At 38.5% G+C, this 18,522-nt stretch overlaps 1 protein-coding gene across 8 annotated transcripts in view; it reads right to left on the bottom strand.

Annotated features, from left to right (window-relative positions):
- The window catches only part of TATDN1 (TatD DNase domain containing 1), a 37,969-nt gene that overhangs the window by 15,524 nt on the left and 3,923 nt on the right, over positions 1-18,522 (bottom strand). Inside the window, exons 2-7 of one of the 8 annotated variants that reach the window (XM_028168184.2) lie at positions 12,700-12,765; positions 12,080-12,129; positions 8,476-8,535; positions 7,844-7,983; positions 5,914-6,057; positions 5,770-5,812 (exon numbers count right to left, since the gene is read on the bottom strand). In XM_028168184.2, coding sequence (XP_028023985.1) covers positions 5,770-5,812; positions 5,914-6,057; positions 7,844-7,946 — 290 coding nt within the window. In that variant the 5' untranslated portion in view covers positions 7,947-7,983; positions 8,476-8,535; positions 12,080-12,129; positions 12,700-12,765. Of the gene's footprint in view, positions 1-5,769; positions 5,813-5,913; positions 6,058-7,843; positions 7,984-8,475; positions 8,536-12,079; positions 12,130-12,699; positions 12,766-18,522 lie in introns of those variants that run through there. The other 7 variants (XM_057532429.1, XM_007188869.3, XM_057532427.1 and 4 more) reach the window with 7 other exon arrangements.

Raw genomic sequence — 18,522 nt, 5'->3', positions numbered from 1 at the left:
ACTGTTTTCTTGTTTGTTTGTTTTTACAAATTGAAGATCTGTGGCAACTCTACATGAAGCAAGTCTGTCGGCACCACTTTTCCAACAGCATTTGCTCACTTTGTGTCTCTGTGTCACGTTTTGGCAATTCTTGCAATACTTCAAACTTTTTCACTATTGCATTTGTATTGTATTATTGTATTTTCATTACTGTATCTGTGATCAGTGGTCCTTGATGTTACCATAGCAATTGTTTTGGAGAGCCACAAACCTTGCCCATACCAGACAGCGAACTTAACAAATATTCTGTGTGTTCTGACCTACCAGCGTGTTCCCTGGTCTCTCTTCCTCTCCTTGGGCCTCTCTATTCCCTGAGACACAACAGCATTGAAATTAAGCCAACTAATAACACTACAATGAATGGCCTCTAAGTGTTCAAGTTAAAGGAAGCGTTTCATGTCTCACACTTTAAATCAAAAGCTAGAAATGTTTAAGCTTAGTGAGGAAGGCATGTTTAAAGCCAAGACAGGCCAAAAGCTAGGCCTCTTGAGCCAGTCAGCCAAGTTGTGAATGCAAAGTTAAAGTTCCTAAACAAAATTCAAAGTGCTACTCCCATGAACACACAAATGATAAGAAAGCAAAACAGCCTTACTGCTGACATGGAGAAAGTTTTAGTAGTTTAGATATGAGATCAAACCAGCCATAACATTCCCTTAAGCCAAAGCCTGATCCAGAGCAAGGCCCTAATTAACTTCGATTCTATGAAGGCTGAGAGAGGTGAGGAAGCTGCAGAAGATAAGTTTGAAGCCAGCAGAGGTTGGTGCATGAGGTTTAAGGAAAGAAGCCGCCTCCAGAACATAAACGTGCAAGGCGAAGCAGCAAGTGCTGATGCAGAAGCTGCAGCAAGGTATCCAGAAGATCCAGTGAAGATAATGAATGAAGGTCGCTACACCAAACAATAGATTTTCAATGTAGATGAAACAGCCTTAAATTGAAAAAAGATACCATCTAGGACTTTCATAGCTAGAGAGGAGAAGTCAATGCCTGGCTTCAAAGGACAGGCTGACTCTCTTGTTAGGGGCTAATGCAACTGGTGACTTTAAGTTGAAGCCTATGCTCATCTACCAACCTGAAAATCCTAGAACCCTTGAGAATTATGCTAAATCTACTCTGCCTGTGCTCTGTAAATGGAATAACAAAAGCCTGGATGACAGAACATCTCTTTACAACATGGTTTACTGAATATTTTAAGCATACTGTTGAGACTTAATGCTCAGAAAAAGATTCCTTTCAAAATATTACTGTTCATTGACAATGCACCCATTCATCCAAGAGCTCTGATGGGGATGTACAATGAGATTCATGTTGTTGTCATGCCTGCTAACACAACATTCATTCTGCAGCCCATGGATCAAGGAGTAATTTTTACTTTCTCGTCTTATTATTTAAGAAAAACATTTTGTAAGGTTATAGCTGCCACAGATGATGGATCTGGGCAAAGTAAATTGAAAACCTGGAAAGTATTCACCATTCTAGATGCCATTAAGAACATTCGTTATTTGTGGGAAAAGGTCAAAATATCAACATTAACAGGAGTTTGGAAGAAGTTGATTTCAACACTCATAGATGACTTTGAGGGGTTTAAGACTTGAGTGGAGAAAGTAACTGCAGATGTGATAGAAACAGCAAGAGAACTAGAATTAGAAGTGGAGCCTGAAGATGGGACTGAATTGCTGCAATCTCATGATAAAACTTTAATGAATGAGAAGTTTCTTTTTATGGATGAGCAGACAAAGTGGCTTCTTGAGATGGAATCTACTCCTGGTGAAGATACTGTGAAGACTGTTGAAATGACATGACGTAAACGTAGCTGATGAAGCAGTGGCAGGGTTTGAGAGGACTGACTCCAATTCTGAAAGAAGTTCTACTGTGGGTAAAATGCTATCAAACATCATCGTGGGCTACCGAGAAATAGTTCGTGATAGGAAGAGTCAATCGATGCAGCAAACTTCACTGCTGTCTTACTTTAAGAAACTGCCGCAGCCAGCCCAGCCTTCAGCACCACCACCCTGATCAGTCAGCAGCCACCAACACTGAGGCAAGACCCTCCACCAGCACAAAGACTGACTCGCTGAAGTCTCAGATGATGGTTAGCATTTTTTTAGCAATAAAGTATTTTTTAATTAAAGTCTGTACATTGTTTTTTTACACATAATCCTATCACACACTTAACAGACTACAGTATAGCGTAAACATAACTTTTATATGCGCTGGGAAACCAAAACATTCCTGTGACTTGCTTTATTGTGATGGTCTGGAACTGAACCCCCAATATCTCAGAGGAATGCCTGTAACTTTGATTGAGGCAAATTCAGAAGACCCAAAGCGTTCCAGCAGTACACCTGAACCCAGTGTTACTCCCTCCTCTAAGCCAGAGGAGAGACTGAGGCACTCCTTGCCATCATCTCTGAGGTTTCCTAAATCCGCAAATGATTATTTTGAAATTTTGTCTGATGTCTGATTAAAAAAAAAAAGACCTGCACAGTATTAACATGCTAAAACCCCAAGAAAAATGCCCAAAGCAAATGCCTCCCACTCAAGTGAACAGAACTCTAACTTGCAACAAGGAAAGGAGTGTAGTAGCACCAGGCAGAGAAACTGAAAATACAGGGCATGCCTAAAGGCTAACCTTTCCATAATTAAATCAGGTCTTTTCCTTGTCTTCTTGCTTTTCTTCTCTTTTTGCTCTTTAAAAAGCACTTTTCAAAAATCCCAAACAGAAACTATAGCCAGTAGCTTCCTTTAGGTTGGCAGTATTTCTAAGAATACTACAACAGCCACAATTTACGGAGCTCTGACTCTGTGCCGGGCACGGCACAATGGCCTTTACATACTAAATGTTAAGAAAGGCAGGCGGTATTATCCCCATTTTAAAGATGAGGAAATTGAGATTTACAAAGGAATATATAGGTACCAAAAGGCAGTTATGATTCAAACCTAAAGATCTGTTGATTCCAAAGGTCTTTTGAAACTATGTTATCTACTGCCTTTACTTACCATTATTTTTCAGATACTTTGTCTATTGCACAGTAGTGGGTTTTTTTTTTTTTTTTGGTCTTGCCTCCTAATCCATTGTACTAATTTATTTTCTATTTTTCTCTTCTTACAGGTCTTTTTTTTTTACTGTATGTTTTTACTTAAAAAGTAAAACAAAAATGACAATCACACACTAGTTAATTGTTTCAGATGGACAGCTGGCATATATAAGCACAGACCAAAATCTAACTTCTTTCAATAGACTCAACAGTAAAAGCTGAATTATAGGCTTTTTATCCATCATGCTCTACAGGAATCAAAAAGACACTTTCCTTATTATTAAAAATTCAGTGCACATTTACGACGTGCTAAGAGTACTGTGCTAGGTGCCACAGGAACTAGAACATGAGGAAGGCTTGGTCTGTGCCTTTGAAGAACTCAGAGACACTAGTTTGTTGTGGGAGCGGAAGTGGTAACACAAACACACTTTTATTACAATGTGAGAAATGCTGAAACAAGTACAGAGTGCTGTGTGGCAGAGAATAGGGGTGATGCTGTTAGTACATGCTATAGGAAAGGAGGGAGCAAAGGTAGAAGACATGGGTATATGTTTCCATAACAACAATCCAAATGCAATTACTACTGGTTTGTCATTTTTTTACTCACTAAAGTCATTTGATGATCTATAATAAAATGCAATTTCAAACTGAACTGCCCATCTATTCAAAATTTCTACTGTACTTTAATTCGTCCTTAGCTTTACCTGTTCTGGAAGAGGCCTAGGTCACATCCCGTCACCTTAGCAAAGCCTTCTGACTCCCCCAGAAAGTGAGTCTTTCCCTCTGCTGTTCACATACCTTTTAGATAGCACTTTCCAACCTATTTTAATTATTTATGTCCTCTCTTATCTGTAGAGGCACTTATTCTTCTTTGTATCAGACTGAGGAGACACTTGGTAATCATTCACTTAATCAATGGAGTTCAACTCTATTACAGATCAACATCTGGACAAGTGGCATGTGTGTTGAAGCATAAACTATATACTGCTATATATACATCGTTTTAAGTTCTGATCTGAAGATGATGGAGCAGTACAAGAGAGCTGATACTATCAATGTTTTCATTAAACACACACACAAATCAGGTTTAAAGTATTTAAGTTGCATTTTAGAATCCATTTAAGTCATCTGGATGGAAAGTTGTATGGAGGACTCTGCCACTGTCCTCGATGGTCACACCACACAATCTGTTTGCCTCATGAGGCTCGTCTTGGCCAAAAACAGACATGAAAGTGGAGGAATTAAGATCTGTGGGCTTAACTGAAGAAGCTATTACAGCGAACTGTTTCTCTTTTTAAATGTGAACATGTGAACTTTTAAGGTTAAGTGAACTGACCTACATGATATTCGAGAGAGGTACAGAGATTTAATAATCCTGCCAGTAAGCACGTGAATGTCCCTGAAAAACACGGCAAATAATATGCTGCTAAGTAGCTCTGAAAGGTTCTGTAACTGTGAAGCCTGAAAGGAAGAGTCCATAGAACGTTACTCTAACCCATCCTGTGTCACTTGGTTACGGTCCTTCAGGAATTCTGGACCCTGACGTCCAGGGTACGACAGACTCACTGGTCAATCTGCTCCTCACTGTAGGCACTTTCACCTGGACCGGACACGCCCGGATTGCGTGTGTGGGCAGGGGAGGGAGCGGGAGCAAGTACACTTCTGGCAGGTGTGATTTAAAAAGTCCCTTCAGGCCATCAAGCACTGGCTTAATCAAGATCATATGACAAAAAATGGTTAATTATTAAATATTATGAGAGAGCTAGATGGTATCTTGAGAGAATTTGATCCAGACTCCTCTTTCATGTATGAGAAACTAAGCAGGATGGAGGGTTGTTTATTCTTAAATGGCTCTAGGAGCAGATACTATACCTTATTCACAGTTTTGTATACTATGAGTATACTATGAGTTCCCAGCAGTTTCTAGCACATATTACTCCATAAATATTTGCTGAATAGATGAATAATGAAATTAGCCTCCTTTAGAAACTCATTTTAATGTTTTACTATCTTGACAATTAATACACTGTTTTTGAAATTCAACAAAATGCTTATGTCTTAAATTAAACCTATAACATAATTTTTCTTTTCAGCCTTCAACACTACCCACCAGTCTGGTGGCAGGAGTTCCAACTAACAGCTATAGGCCATGGGTTATAAGAAGTCTCTGATGCTTGTGAGCTTGGAGTTTTCTCAGAAGCCACCACTCCCAACATGGATCCTATGAAAGGATTCTCAGGTTCCAAACTGACAATATCCAACACCCAGCAAGAGTAAAATATGCTTTTCTAGCTTTGGTGATTGGTCCTATAATCTCTTTTTATTAATAATATCTTTTATTCTTAAATCATATGCCCCACAACAGAATTTAATTCATTTTATTGGAATGGTTCGTGTGTGAATGCAATTATTAAACAAACAAAAATCAAAAGTCTATCATGTAAACTCATCCCTGTTTCTACCATTAAAATCAAGTTAAATGGTTAAACAATTAGGGAACTATATGCTTCCATACCTTATGAATTCCATTCAAGTATGCATGGAATTTGTTTCACTTAACTTTTAATATACAAAGGGAAAAACAAAAAAACCCTCATGCTTAATCTAACTACATTCTGAACTGATAAAATCTACTTAAAAATCGCCCTTAAGATTTTACAATACGATAATTTCTAAAGACAACAAATTTCCTTACTTGAGCTGAGTACCTTTAGGACAAAACTGCAGTCGGTCAAAATCTTTAAAAGATAAAAAAGAATCAATAATTACTCATGACTTGTACACAACAAATCAATTATTTTCAAACAAAGTCACTCTAACGGGATAAGTTGGCACTTACCAAGTCCACATTCCCCTATTGCTACAACTTTCCCCTTGTTGTTTTCAGCGAGATTTAGTAACTCCATCAAGTAAAGATCAGGGTTATTCTTTTCAAATTCATCACATCTTGTAGGATGACACCCAACTGTACTGAAAAACATATCTAGCACAAAATAATGTCTTAGGATTATTTTCAAGATATTTTTTCATATTTATATTTAATATGCAAAAATGATATAATATCAAATAATTTCAACTGGTCAGCTTTTAACAATACCCATAAACTAGTCAAACTACCAGAACTGCACTGGGTTAATCACATAAGAATTTTTGGAATACTAATAAAGTAGGACATGAATATGAAAACTGCCTTAATGTACTGGTAAAAATAATTCAACTCTTCCAAAGTTTGGTATTTACTGAGCCTTTTGAATGGAAAATGAAACAATTTCTTAGGTAATGACATTTCATTCTACAATTTTATCTTTAATATTCACTGTTCATGTGACTCAGGTTCCATGTATTAACAGTTAAAATGCATTCCTTTCCCTTAAAAAGGGTAACAGAGGTGGAAGTAGGATTCATTTTTCTAATAGAAAATAAAGCTCACTTATTTGGAGGCTGTACTTTGGTATCTTAATTGTATGGAACACAAGTGTGAGGTTGAAAAGGGCTTAAGAAGCTTAAGGCTCTTGCACCTGATGAACCCATGGGAGAGACCTGTTGCCTTCCTCAGGCTCCCACGAATATGTTCATGCATAAAAGGAGCTTTTAAAGCAGTGAGGTAGGGCTTCCCTGGTGGCACAGTGGTTGAGAGTCTGCCTGCCAATGCAGGGGACACGGGTTCGAGCCCTGGTCTGGGAGGATCCCACATGCCGCGGAGCAACAAAGCCCATGAGCCACAACTACTGAGCCTGTGCGTCTGGAGCCTGTGCTCCACAACAAGAGAGGCCGCGACAGTGAGAGGCCCGCGCACCGCGATGAAAAGTGGCCCCCGCTCACCGCAACTAGAGAAAGCCCTCGCACAGAAACAAAGACCCAACACAGCCAAAAATTAATTAATTAATTAATTAATTTTTTTAAAAAAATCAGATTTATATTTAAAAAAAAAAAAAAAAGCAGTGAGGTAGCAGGTATATGCAGAGGAGTGGAAAAGGGTTGACAATGGAGATCCGAGACTTTTAAAAGCATATCTGTTTGGGGAATAACAAGTATGCAAGATAATATTCTTATACACATCAAAAGCTTCTGGGAAGATGATTATTTTTATGACTTTAATCACTTAGAAAAAGTGTCAGTGGATCCTGAACAGAAGTATGCATTTTAGAAAGATTTCAATAAAAAACAGCTTTTAATGAACAAACTAGTATTTTGAAAAATAACATGGAATGCCTAATTCTTCAGTGTCTAGCACATGAAGTATGCTCCCTGCCGCTCCCCAGCAAAAAACAAACAAAAAAAAGGTTAGGTAAATGAATGCCAGATAAAGGAAGTGTTTTATGTAACTAGGATTCTGGTAGGAATCAACTCTAAAACTTTACAGACTTTAAATAAATGCAAATATATGAACATGAAGTGAGCATATGAGGGATTATATATTATATTATTATTTGCATTCCTGGGGCCTTGCACAGTGTCTCTGATCTGCATGATGAATATTTAATAAATGATCTTTCACAACCTAAGTTAAAAAAGAGCAAATAAAAAGCAACTCATATCTTAAACACATTACGGCATATACACAAAAATTCTACATCAGGAATATCTGAGGTTAAATTCTATGCCTAGTGAACTTAATTCTCATTAACTGAAATCTTAAAATAATCCTTATTAAATACAAGAGGGTTCATCAATCATCTGATATAACACTGGGCACTTTCAATTTTTTCATCTTAATCATGTCACACTGAAATTGGTCTATCTTCCTGTTGTGTCTACAGTATTTGTACCTGAGGCAGTTCTCAGAAAGACTTCTTCAAAATAACTTAATTCACATTTTGGGGGGTAAAAGTAATATGAGGATACCATTTGTCTGTGCCAAATGCAGTGCATCTTTACTGTCTTGTAGATTTCCACCTGTAATCATAAACTGAAACAGAAAGAAATAAAATAAGTCCACTTTAACAGGGTGTCAACCACATTTTCCCAAACGTGCTTTCCTTCTGCTTTTTTCCAGAATGCTTCTCTCTCTTTGACTGTCACACACCAACCCTCCTTTAAAAATTCAGCTGAAAGATCACCTCCTGTGCAGAGTGGATCCTGAATACCCTCTCCATATGCGCACGCACGCACACACACACACACATACACACACTACAAAGAATTTGTGACTCCTACTAAAATGTATTCACATGTCTGTCTTTCCTATTAGACCACGAGTTTCTTGAGGACAGAGGTCACATTAGGAAAGAATGAATAACTAAAAACTTCTGAATTTAGAATTCTGTTAATCTAAATTAGAGATTCAATAGTGTTGACTAAACAGTTCTCCAAGTGTGGTCCTGGACTCTCCAGGGGATATGTTAGGTCAAAACTATTATCATAATAATACTAAGATGTTATTTGCCTTATTCACTCTCACCTGTCACGCGTGTGCAGTGAAGTATTCCAGAGGCTACATGATGTGTAACATCACAAAAGACTGCAGAAACAGATATGAAAGCTCAGCAGTCTTCTATTAAGTCAGACATTTAAAAGACATTAAAAAAAATACAAATTCCACTCATGTCACTAAATGTTTTTGGTTTAGAAAATACTTTTCATAAAAATATGCTATTTATTTTACATAATGGTCTACTGTTTTAAAATGAATTAATAAATAGATACGGTTAACCCTTGAACGATGTGGAGGTTAGGGGCACCGTTGAAAATCTGTATATTACTTATAGTTGTCCCTCTGTATCAGGGGTTCCACACCTACATATTCACCCAACCTCAGATCACGTAATACTGTAGTATTTACTACTGGAAAAAAATCTGTGTCTAGGTGAACTCACAGTTCAAACCCGTGTTATTCAAAGACAACTGCATTTAAAACTTTTCTGTTTTAATTTCTAATACAATATGTATCAATAGATAGAACCCACATAAGAGCTCTTTGGGGTCCTCAATAATCTTAAAGAATATGAAGGGGTTCTGAGGCCAAGTTTGACAATCACTGGCTTAATGTATATTGATAAAATTCTTTGTAGGGAAATGTATAGCTCTTGGCAAGGAAGCCCTTCTACAGAGGTAGCTATCAGAGTCCACTGCAGTTAGAACACCACCTTTGCTAACCTGTTTAAGGGGAAATGTCACTAAAGAGCTATGTGTTGATGGTGACTACTGAGGCAGTGCTGCTTAAGTGCACATTCTTCTGAAGAAGTGATTTAAAATTTAAAGCATACTTCAAGAGACTCACTGAGCTAAAATGAAGAATTCATTCTAGGTACACACGTAAATAGAACACATAGAAAACACCGGAGATAGTGCAAATGATAAACAGACTTTTCACAGAGTGATAAACTTCTGAAATGATAGACACTGAGTATCTATTCTGCCTGTAAAACATAGTAACAAAAATATTGAGAAACTATTGTTTACTAACACTACCTAATTCTTTAATAAAGGATGAGGTGGGGACTTCCCTGATGGCGCAGTGATTAAGAATCCGCCTGTCAATGCAGGGGACACAGGATCGATCCCTGGTCCCAGAAGATCCCACGTGCCGCGGAGCCACTAACTCCGTGTGCCACAACTACTGAGCCTGCGCTCTAGAGCCCGCGAGCCACAACTACGGAGCCCGCATGCCACAACTACTGAAGCCTGCGTGCCTAGAGCCCATGCTCCGCAACAAGAGACCCGATCGCAATAAGAAGCCCACGCACCACAATGAAGAGTAGCCCCCGCTCGCCACAACTAGAGAAAGCCTGCGCACAGCAACAAAGACCCAATGCAGCCAAAAATAAATAAATTAAAAAAAAAAATACTCTGTAATGTCCTATATGGGAAAAGAATCTAAAAAAGAGTGGATATATGTATATGTATAACTGATTCACTTTGCTGTACACCTGAAACACGTTATAAATCAACCGTACGCCAATAACAATTAAAAAAAAAAAGGATCAGGTGCCCACATCCAGTTTTCAATTATGTAAAATAGTTTCTAATCAAATCTACCTTTTATTTTACCTGTAACTTTCCCAAATAGATGAAAAAGTAAGGACAAGACTAGGGGACATATACTTTCCTCTCCCAGTTTACGATGACGACGACGACGACGATGACGACAATGACAGCTTCCACCATGAACATAATAAATGTTGCCTACTTTATGCCAGGTACAATATCAAGTGCTTTGCATTCCATATTTTATTTAATCTTCACAACAACTCTGTTTATTAGCTATTATTATCATTCTTGATTTACGGATGAGAAAACTGAAGTCTAGAGAGATGAAGCACCCCAGGTTACAAAGCTCTGAAGAAGGAAGCTGGGGCTGGAACCAAGGTTTGTGATGCCATAACTGTGCTTTTAATCACTACCATAAAGCTACAAGGTACTGGATTAAATTTCAATTTGGAACCATGTCCAAGTAAATTTGATTTCAGTTCTTCAGTTCTGTCATTCCTAAATCCATGTGTGTGTTATAAATGTTAAGATTAAACTATTCATGGATGACACACGAAAACTGTCTACGAAAAATGTCTCCTGCCATATCAGTCAACAAAGGATGTTATGGTCATCAAGCCCTCAGCCACTGCAGCCGCCTCTGACTGTGCACCCTGAGGGGATTCAGGATGGAGAAAAACAGGATACTTGCTCTAGATAGTGAAGGTGCACATCAAAGGAATCATTTCAATGAGCCCAGACTCTTGCATCTTCCCATATGTAGAAAAGTGCTAAATTCATTAACTTGAGATTTTTTTCTTTAATTAGCAGTAATCTTTTGATGTTGCACTACCTGTTTTTTTGTTGTTGTTTTGTTTTTTTTTTGGCAAAACTCCCATATAGCCTGGCTCCTCCCTTACCTCTTCCAAGCAGTCCCTCAGAACCACCTGAGAGGATTAGGCAACTACTAGTTGCCTCTTAAGAAGCCTGGTAATTCAGCAAGTATGCCAAATAAAGCATAATTCTCAACCTTTAGGTTGTGCATTTTTTTTTTCAGTTGACAAAATTTAGGAGCTTGGTATTTCAGAGTTTGCAGAAAAACATTTTATAAAGTGATTTACCAAGCAAAGAATGACCACATAATGAGAAATTATGTTGTAACTTTTATCCTCTTATTACTTCTGAATAATAACTAATACAATTTTCGAGTTGGAGACTGCAGAACTCATTTAGCCAGGAGTATCACTTTTTAAAACTGAGGTTTATTTAACTTAGAAACAGTAGCTACTAAGTGCCCTGATACCACACTATGGAACTTGATCTTTTTTTTTTAAATATTTATTTATTTGGCTGCGCTGGGTCTTAGTTGCGGCATGCGGGTTCTTTTAGTTGCTGCATGTGGGATCTAGTTCCCTGACCAGGGATCGAAGCCAGGCCCCCTGCAGTGGGAGCGTGCAGTCTTACCCACTGGACCACCAGGGAAGTCCCCTATGGAACCTAATCTTATTTCTTGTGTGCATGTGTGGGCTAGCTTGCTACTTTAAAAAAATATTGATTAAAAAGAAATATCTATTCAAAAAATTTGACACCGAACTAAAATTCTTTTGCTTAGAACGCCCTAAAAGTAGTAGGAATTCTCCTGATTATCAAATTACCATCATAAAAATTAAAGTGTTCTCTCAGTTATTTGCAATGTTATACATAGTATAAAAGCTAAACTTGGTGATTAGATACATGTCTTTTTGATGATTGCTTACTTCTAACAAATGCTAAATTGTTACAAAATCTACTAATAGTTGCCTCTTAAGAAGCCTGGTAACTTAGATGGGTTTTAAAAAACTTTTCCAGGGAGACTTGGCCATTTACTACACTTCTGATCACATGGAAGAACCACTCACAAAGTTTGTGTCACTTAAATTGCTGAGAACAGAATATTTTGATATTTTATTTCATTAACTTGCTAATATTACATGTTGACAATACATATCACAAAATGCTAAATGTGGTTTGGCTCTTTCTCTTCTTTTCTGCAGTATTTTAACCAAAATTTAGTTTTTTAAAAAAAAACCATAAGGGTAACAAAAATGAAATGTTACCTTTTTAACACCAATCTGAACAGCTCTCTCTATTACATCCTGTAAGTCATCTGTAAAAGATGAACTCCACATTAAGAAAATGTAACTAAAAATTCACTTACCCATAATTTAATTATCCTTTATTGAAAGAAAAATACATAGAAAATCACATTTACTGAAGTCAAATCAATACTATTTGATGAGTGCTTATCATATAATAAACAAAGACCTAGCGATACTTTAAAAAAACAGAAACCCATATAAGGCAAAATAGATGAATAGTTATCCATTCAATTGTATTTTTATTCTGTTGACCACAAAGGGGAAAAGTCTGTTTGGCTTTATGGTTTGCCTTTTATGCATATGGTTATCTAAAGTTCTATATTCAAAGTTATGAACTTCTACAGATAAGAAGGGCTTGATAACACTTTGTTGTAATAGGTATTTTATAAATGTTCATGATCATGGTTTACCAATATAGCTTATATGTGTTTCACTTTGTTTATAGTTTTATCCAAGATGCATAATAAATTCTTTAATATTTCAATTGTAAGAGTGGGTGAAGCTTCTTAAGGTCTCCCTTGAGTCAGAAAGTTTGTCTTCACAGATAAACTATTTACCTTAATAAAAGAAACATTTACCTTGATGCTTTTGAACCCCCCTATAAATTCCTCTGAACACAGGATCTGTCAAGTTGATACCAATATCTGTAGAAAGCAAAAATAAAACACATGATCATTAAGAGCCTCTATTTGAAACTTTTACTTTAAATAAAAGGTCCTGTTACTAACCTTTTCATTCACACATTCATTCATTCAAACAAAATCTAAGTGCCTACTGTTTGTCAGTCACTATGCTAGACACCTGGGATACAAAGATGAAAGATTAAGTCCTGCTCTCAAGAAACTCACTGCAGAATTGGGAAGGCATTCCCATTAACAGACAATTAAGAAATCACAAGTAGATACTAGCACTGTGGGACACAGAGGAGGACCACCCAACTTAGTCTGGTAGTTAGCCCAGAAGAGGCTTCTAGAAAGAATGGATTCTTGAACTGAATCTTAAAGGATGAGTTGGAATTACCCAGTAGAAGACAGGAAATTGCAGATAAGATGAAGCAGCAGAAGCAAAGCTTCTGGGGTCTGAAATAGCACAGTGATCATGGAGAGCTACAGGCTGTTCTGACTGGTGGAGAGAAGTGTAGGGAAGGGAGTGACCAGAAAAGGGCAGACTCAGCTATGTTACAGACACTTGTCTTTAAAATACCAGATGCAACAAGAAGCACTGATGACTTCTAAGATTTGTATTCTGGACATCTCATTCTGGTGTCTTTGTAGAAGGTGGGATCTAAAGGGGGCAAATGGAGTCAGGATAGTTTGCTTGGAAACAGGCAAGAGCTCACATCTGCAATGAAGAGAACCTGAATTAGGGTAATGCGAGTGGAGATGCAGAGAGGGCAATAAATTATTTATTTCCTTTATTCACCAAATACTTATGAAGACCAACACTATGTCAAATACTATGTAAGGAGTTAGGGGGTAATGAACAAGAGCCGACGCTTGGTCCCTGCCTTCCAGGAATTTACAGTCTCTATGGGAACTACAAATATAATTTGTGATGTATAAGAAGCTGACTGTCAGCAACATGAGGCAAGAAATGTTTATCGTCTTCAATGCTGCATCCCTAGAACCTAGAACAACAGTTGGTATATAATAGGATCTCTATACACTTTTAAGCCTGTAAATAATTATTTTACAGCTTTGTGCTTTGGAGCACAAAGAAGTAGCACTAACAGTTTTGGCAAGAATGATGAAAAAGCTTCACAGAAGAGCTAGATCTTGAAAGCTAAAGCTTAGAAGCTGACAAACAGAAAGGGCATTCTACATACAGGTGTGTGTAGGTACACACTGCATCTGGAGAACTGGAAGAGACTCACTGTGCCTGTGGAGCTGAGGTTCACAATGCAGAGCGATTCTGCAGTGCCTCTCTTCTTCTCACCTCTCCCCTCCCCGCGTTCCCCCACCCCAACATTCAGCAATGTCTGTATTCATTTCTAGTTGTCACACGGAGGGGAGTGCTACTGGCATCTAGGCTTGAGGCCATGGGTGCTGCTAAATATCCTACAACGCACAGGATAGCCTCTCACAACAAAGAATAATCTGACCCCCACACCAAGTGCTGTTCTTGATAAATCCTGCTGCAGAGTATAAGGCGACGAGGGGAATAACAAGATGTGAAGTCAGCTTGTGATGGCCATGGGCAACAAAAACACCTTCCCTATTTAAAATATACACCCTTTAGCTTTTAGCACTAGGAGAACCTCCAAGTTCATGGTTGGGTAGGACAGTTGCCTACCCACAGACCCCCCAATTATTTCTGCTGAGTTTCAGCTGCTTCTTGGTATAGTCTCACTCTGATTTCTACCAAGCTAGCCCTCAACAAGCTGTGCTGCTTCAACATTAAGCCAGACCTTGAAAGATGAATGGGAATTTGGATAATCCAAGAGATGGTGGGGAGAGTATTCTAGTTATTTGTAATAGCAAGAGAAAGGCACAATGCAAAAAACTTCAAAGATATTTGGACAACAGCATATATGTCAATAGAGGGTAGGAGATGAATTCACAATTGATACCCTTTAAAGGGCTATTAACACACAGATGTTACCGAATACTATAAATACAAGGTAGGGGTTCAGTGGAATGGCCCATATCACAAGAAATCAGCATCTACTTTCTTTTCAAGTAAGGAAAGGGGCAGACTGAGAGAGGAACCCAGGGAAGAGAGCAGAGGTCTTTCTGCCTGCAACAATCCTTCATACGGTCAGTCTACAATCACCCACCACAGATGAGCATTAGGAGCACAGAAACGGCATGTGTCTCTTCTAGCCCATTACCCCTTTGTGCAACAAAGAGATCAGAATTCTTCTAAAGCAATCTTTTGCTAGAAAACCAAGTGAAAAACAAATGAAACAGCAGCAAGCAAATTTAACTAGTGAACTTTATGATACTAATTTTAAAAGCAAATTGAAGATTAACTTGGAGGCTCAGTTTCTGAAGCCTTCCCGTGCCCTGTCCCTGTCTCAACCTTAACAGGAATGGATGCTAAATCGTTCTTCCATGCTCAGCCTGAGGCCAACTCCAGGTGATGCCACTTCTTAGAACCTACCTCTTCCTGATGTGGGTCAGTCTTTGAGGCCCCGAGTCATAGTGTACATCAAAGATCTATATTCAGCTTTGGACCCAGGTGAGCCTTGGGCTTTACGATATCCTGCACTGGCTCAGCCACCAATTTCTTCCTTTTTACGTAAGAATCTCCTGTGACTTATAGCTGTTGGCCTTTACCTGACATGTGGTTTGCCTGAAGTGTATTCCCCAGCCAGTTATTAAAGCTGCTTTCTATCCTCTGATGAATAGGCTGCTTCACCTTAGTCAAGTTTGGTGAAGGGGCTCAGGATGTCACCCCAAAATATGCTGCTTTGCCATACTGGTTATTTTGAGCTGAAGGCACTTAAGAAACAGCAAATGCAGGAAAGGATCCCTAATCTCTCCTTTTCTACCTAAAATGGGTCATAAAATTTCCCATGAGAAAGGTACTCTCCCTGTACCAGGAAGAGAAGAACATTCTTATCACCAGAGACTGGGAGTCAAGTCGAAATGGATCTGTACAGCCAAACCCAAAATAACTCCCATCCTCCATCAGTTTCCCCATTTCTTCCTAGTCACTGTCCCACAATTTACATGACTTAAGTCCCCTTGTCCTATCACATCCCCACTTGGCTTTTTGGTAAGCTTTCTGGTCTAAAAGCTTCTTTGGGTCTTCATTTTCCTTTTGAAAACTCCCAGGTACATGAAAAAAAAAAAAAGTATGCTTTTCTCCTGTTAATCTGCTTTATGTCAGTTTTATTCTTAGGCCCAGCCACAGAACCTAAGAGGGTAGGAGGAAGTTTTTCCTCCCCTACGGAGGCAAGCAGCTTTTTTTTCCGGACACTGTGATTCACTTCTGTCTCCTCTCTCCTATCCTGGGTGGCCTCTGGGCCTATCACTCCCCACCCACCGACTCCCCAGAAAACACCAACAGAGTGATTAAGATAATTAACAAGTCAACATAGAGGAGTCAAAGAAAAGTTCAAATTGATCATCAAAAAATATTCAATCTGTGAGCAACTTCCAAGAAATACAATAAAATGGGGAACTGCAGTTTTGGAAAGAGAATGGGCTTTGGAGTCAGAATTCTTGGAATTATGACTCATCAGCTGAATGATTTTGGGCAAACAAGTAGGCCTCTGAGCCTCAGTTTCCTCACTAGTAGGGTGGGCATAAAATTTCTCCTTCCAGGAGTGAAATGTGGCTCAAATTGGAAAATGAATGTGAAAGTATCTTGCAAATTAAAAGCCTTATAAAATGTAATTATTATTATTATTACTGGGCACAGTATAAATTCTGTAACATGCAAACAACAAATGGAATTTTAGTCAACAGTAGCTACACTGTCATCCTACCTTAAGTGGTTAACACTCCCAATCAAGATCTCATTATTAAATAGCCAAATGTAAGTCAGTTTGTTTATGATTCAGGATGCAACCACGAAAATAAACCAGTCAAAATCCTATTTATTTAACTTGTTCGAAATGTTCTGATATATAAGGGACAGTATCTTTTAAATTAAAAAATTCCTATCAGATGTATGCCTACTGTCAGTAAACTAAAAAAATTAAATCCTGTACAAACATCGACTTCTAGCTTGAAAAACTAAGTACATGAGAGGTAAGGGTGAGAGAGCACGACAAGAAAAAAAGGCAAAGCAGAAAAATCACTAACTCTGATTGGGGGTGGAATACTGAGGGATTCATACATTTAGTGGCATGCCATCTTATAAGGATAAGTAATGTTTCTTTTCCATTAATTTTCTCCTTAATTAGCTGGCTTTAAAAGCATTACCTGCATTACTGCTAAAAACTGTTGCCAGTATTAATGAGTTTTATTTTTCAAAACAATATAAGAGTGGAAAACTGTTTGTAACCAAAAGAAAAATACATCTCCAAACTGATGCCTCACTGGTCTCAGTGAATCATGTCATACCACTGTCGCCATGATCTAGGGATACAAAGGGACAGCAAGTAGAGAATTTACGATTGTTTTAGCCTTTAGATATAACTTCAAGTTTACAGGAAATAAAAGCGATTAGAGAACAAACTAACCACCACTACATGGCAGACCAAGTTGCTCCTGCAAGGCAGTGCCATGAAGAAATGCGCTAGATCAAGGGGTTGGCAAGCTACGGTCTGCGCGCCATTGCCTATTTTTGTTTGCCCCTAAGGTAAGAATCGTTTTTTTAAAAGTTGAAAAAAAAAAAGTCAAAAGAATAGCTCTTATGACATGTAAAAATTATAAGAAACTAAGGTTTCACAGTGTTCACAAAGTTTTATTGGAACATGGCCACACCCATTTGTTTATATAGTACCTATCTATGGCTGTTTTTGAGTGACAGGTCAGAGTTGAGTAGTTGCAACAGAGATATATGGCCTGCAAAATAAAAAATATATACCATATGACCCTTTAAGGGAAAGCTGGCCAATTTCTGTGCTAGATTAAAAATCTGAAGGACACTCAAATGCATGGCTCCAGATTGGATATTGTTTTGGACAAGACCACCTTGTAAAAGAGGCTCCAGAGAGATCCTTTGCCCCTTCTTCCATGTGAGGACACAGTGAGAGGGCACAGCCACGAACCAGGAAGAGGGTCCTCAGCAGAACGTAATCATGCTGGCACTCTGATCTTAGATTTCCCAGCCTCCAGAACTGTGAGAAATATATTTCTGTTGTTTATAAGCTACCCAGTCTGTGCTATTTTGTTACAACAGCTCAAAATGGACTAAGACAATCTATGACATCACCTTCTCTCTCAATCTGTGCACTCTTTTCCATCTCCACTACCACCATAACACTTGAAGCAACCAACTCCAGCTTGGCTGCTACTCTGACCCCCTTTCATTCTGTTCTCCACCTGACTGAAGGTTTCTTTTCATTCATAAGTCAGATCATGGTACTCTTACCTGTCACTCCTGATACATCCTTAACATGGTAGGATCTTAGCTCTGCAAACCTCTAGCTGATTCTGTACAATTCTCCCTCCTCCCTCAACCCCTTCCCCATTTCTCTCTGCTCCAGACCCACTGGTCTTCTTTCAGTTTCTCAAAAGTGCTATGCACCCTCCTGCCACAGAATGTTTGCACAGGCTGTTGTATTTGGAACCTTCCCCCTGCCTTTCTTTGCCTACTTAACTCTTAATCTTTCAGAGCTCAGTCCAAGTGACACTTCCTCAAGGAAGCCTTTTCTGACCTCCCAGTCTAAGTTCTGTTCCTCATCAAATGCCCAGAGAACCATATTCCTTTTCTTCAGTGTCCTCTTCTCTGTCACTGTGGTAAAGTCATTAGTGCACTTAAAAGGCTGTCTCCACCACTAGACT

Source organism: Balaenoptera acutorostrata, chromosome 17 (genome assembly GCF_949987535.1).
Source record: "Balaenoptera acutorostrata chromosome 17, mBalAcu1.1, whole genome shotgun sequence".
Taxonomy (NCBI): Eukaryota; Metazoa; Chordata; class Mammalia; order Artiodactyla; family Balaenopteridae; genus Balaenoptera; species Balaenoptera acutorostrata.
The sequence above is the reverse complement of the archived record's forward strand: the minus strand, read 5'-3'. Positions and strand labels throughout refer to the sequence as shown.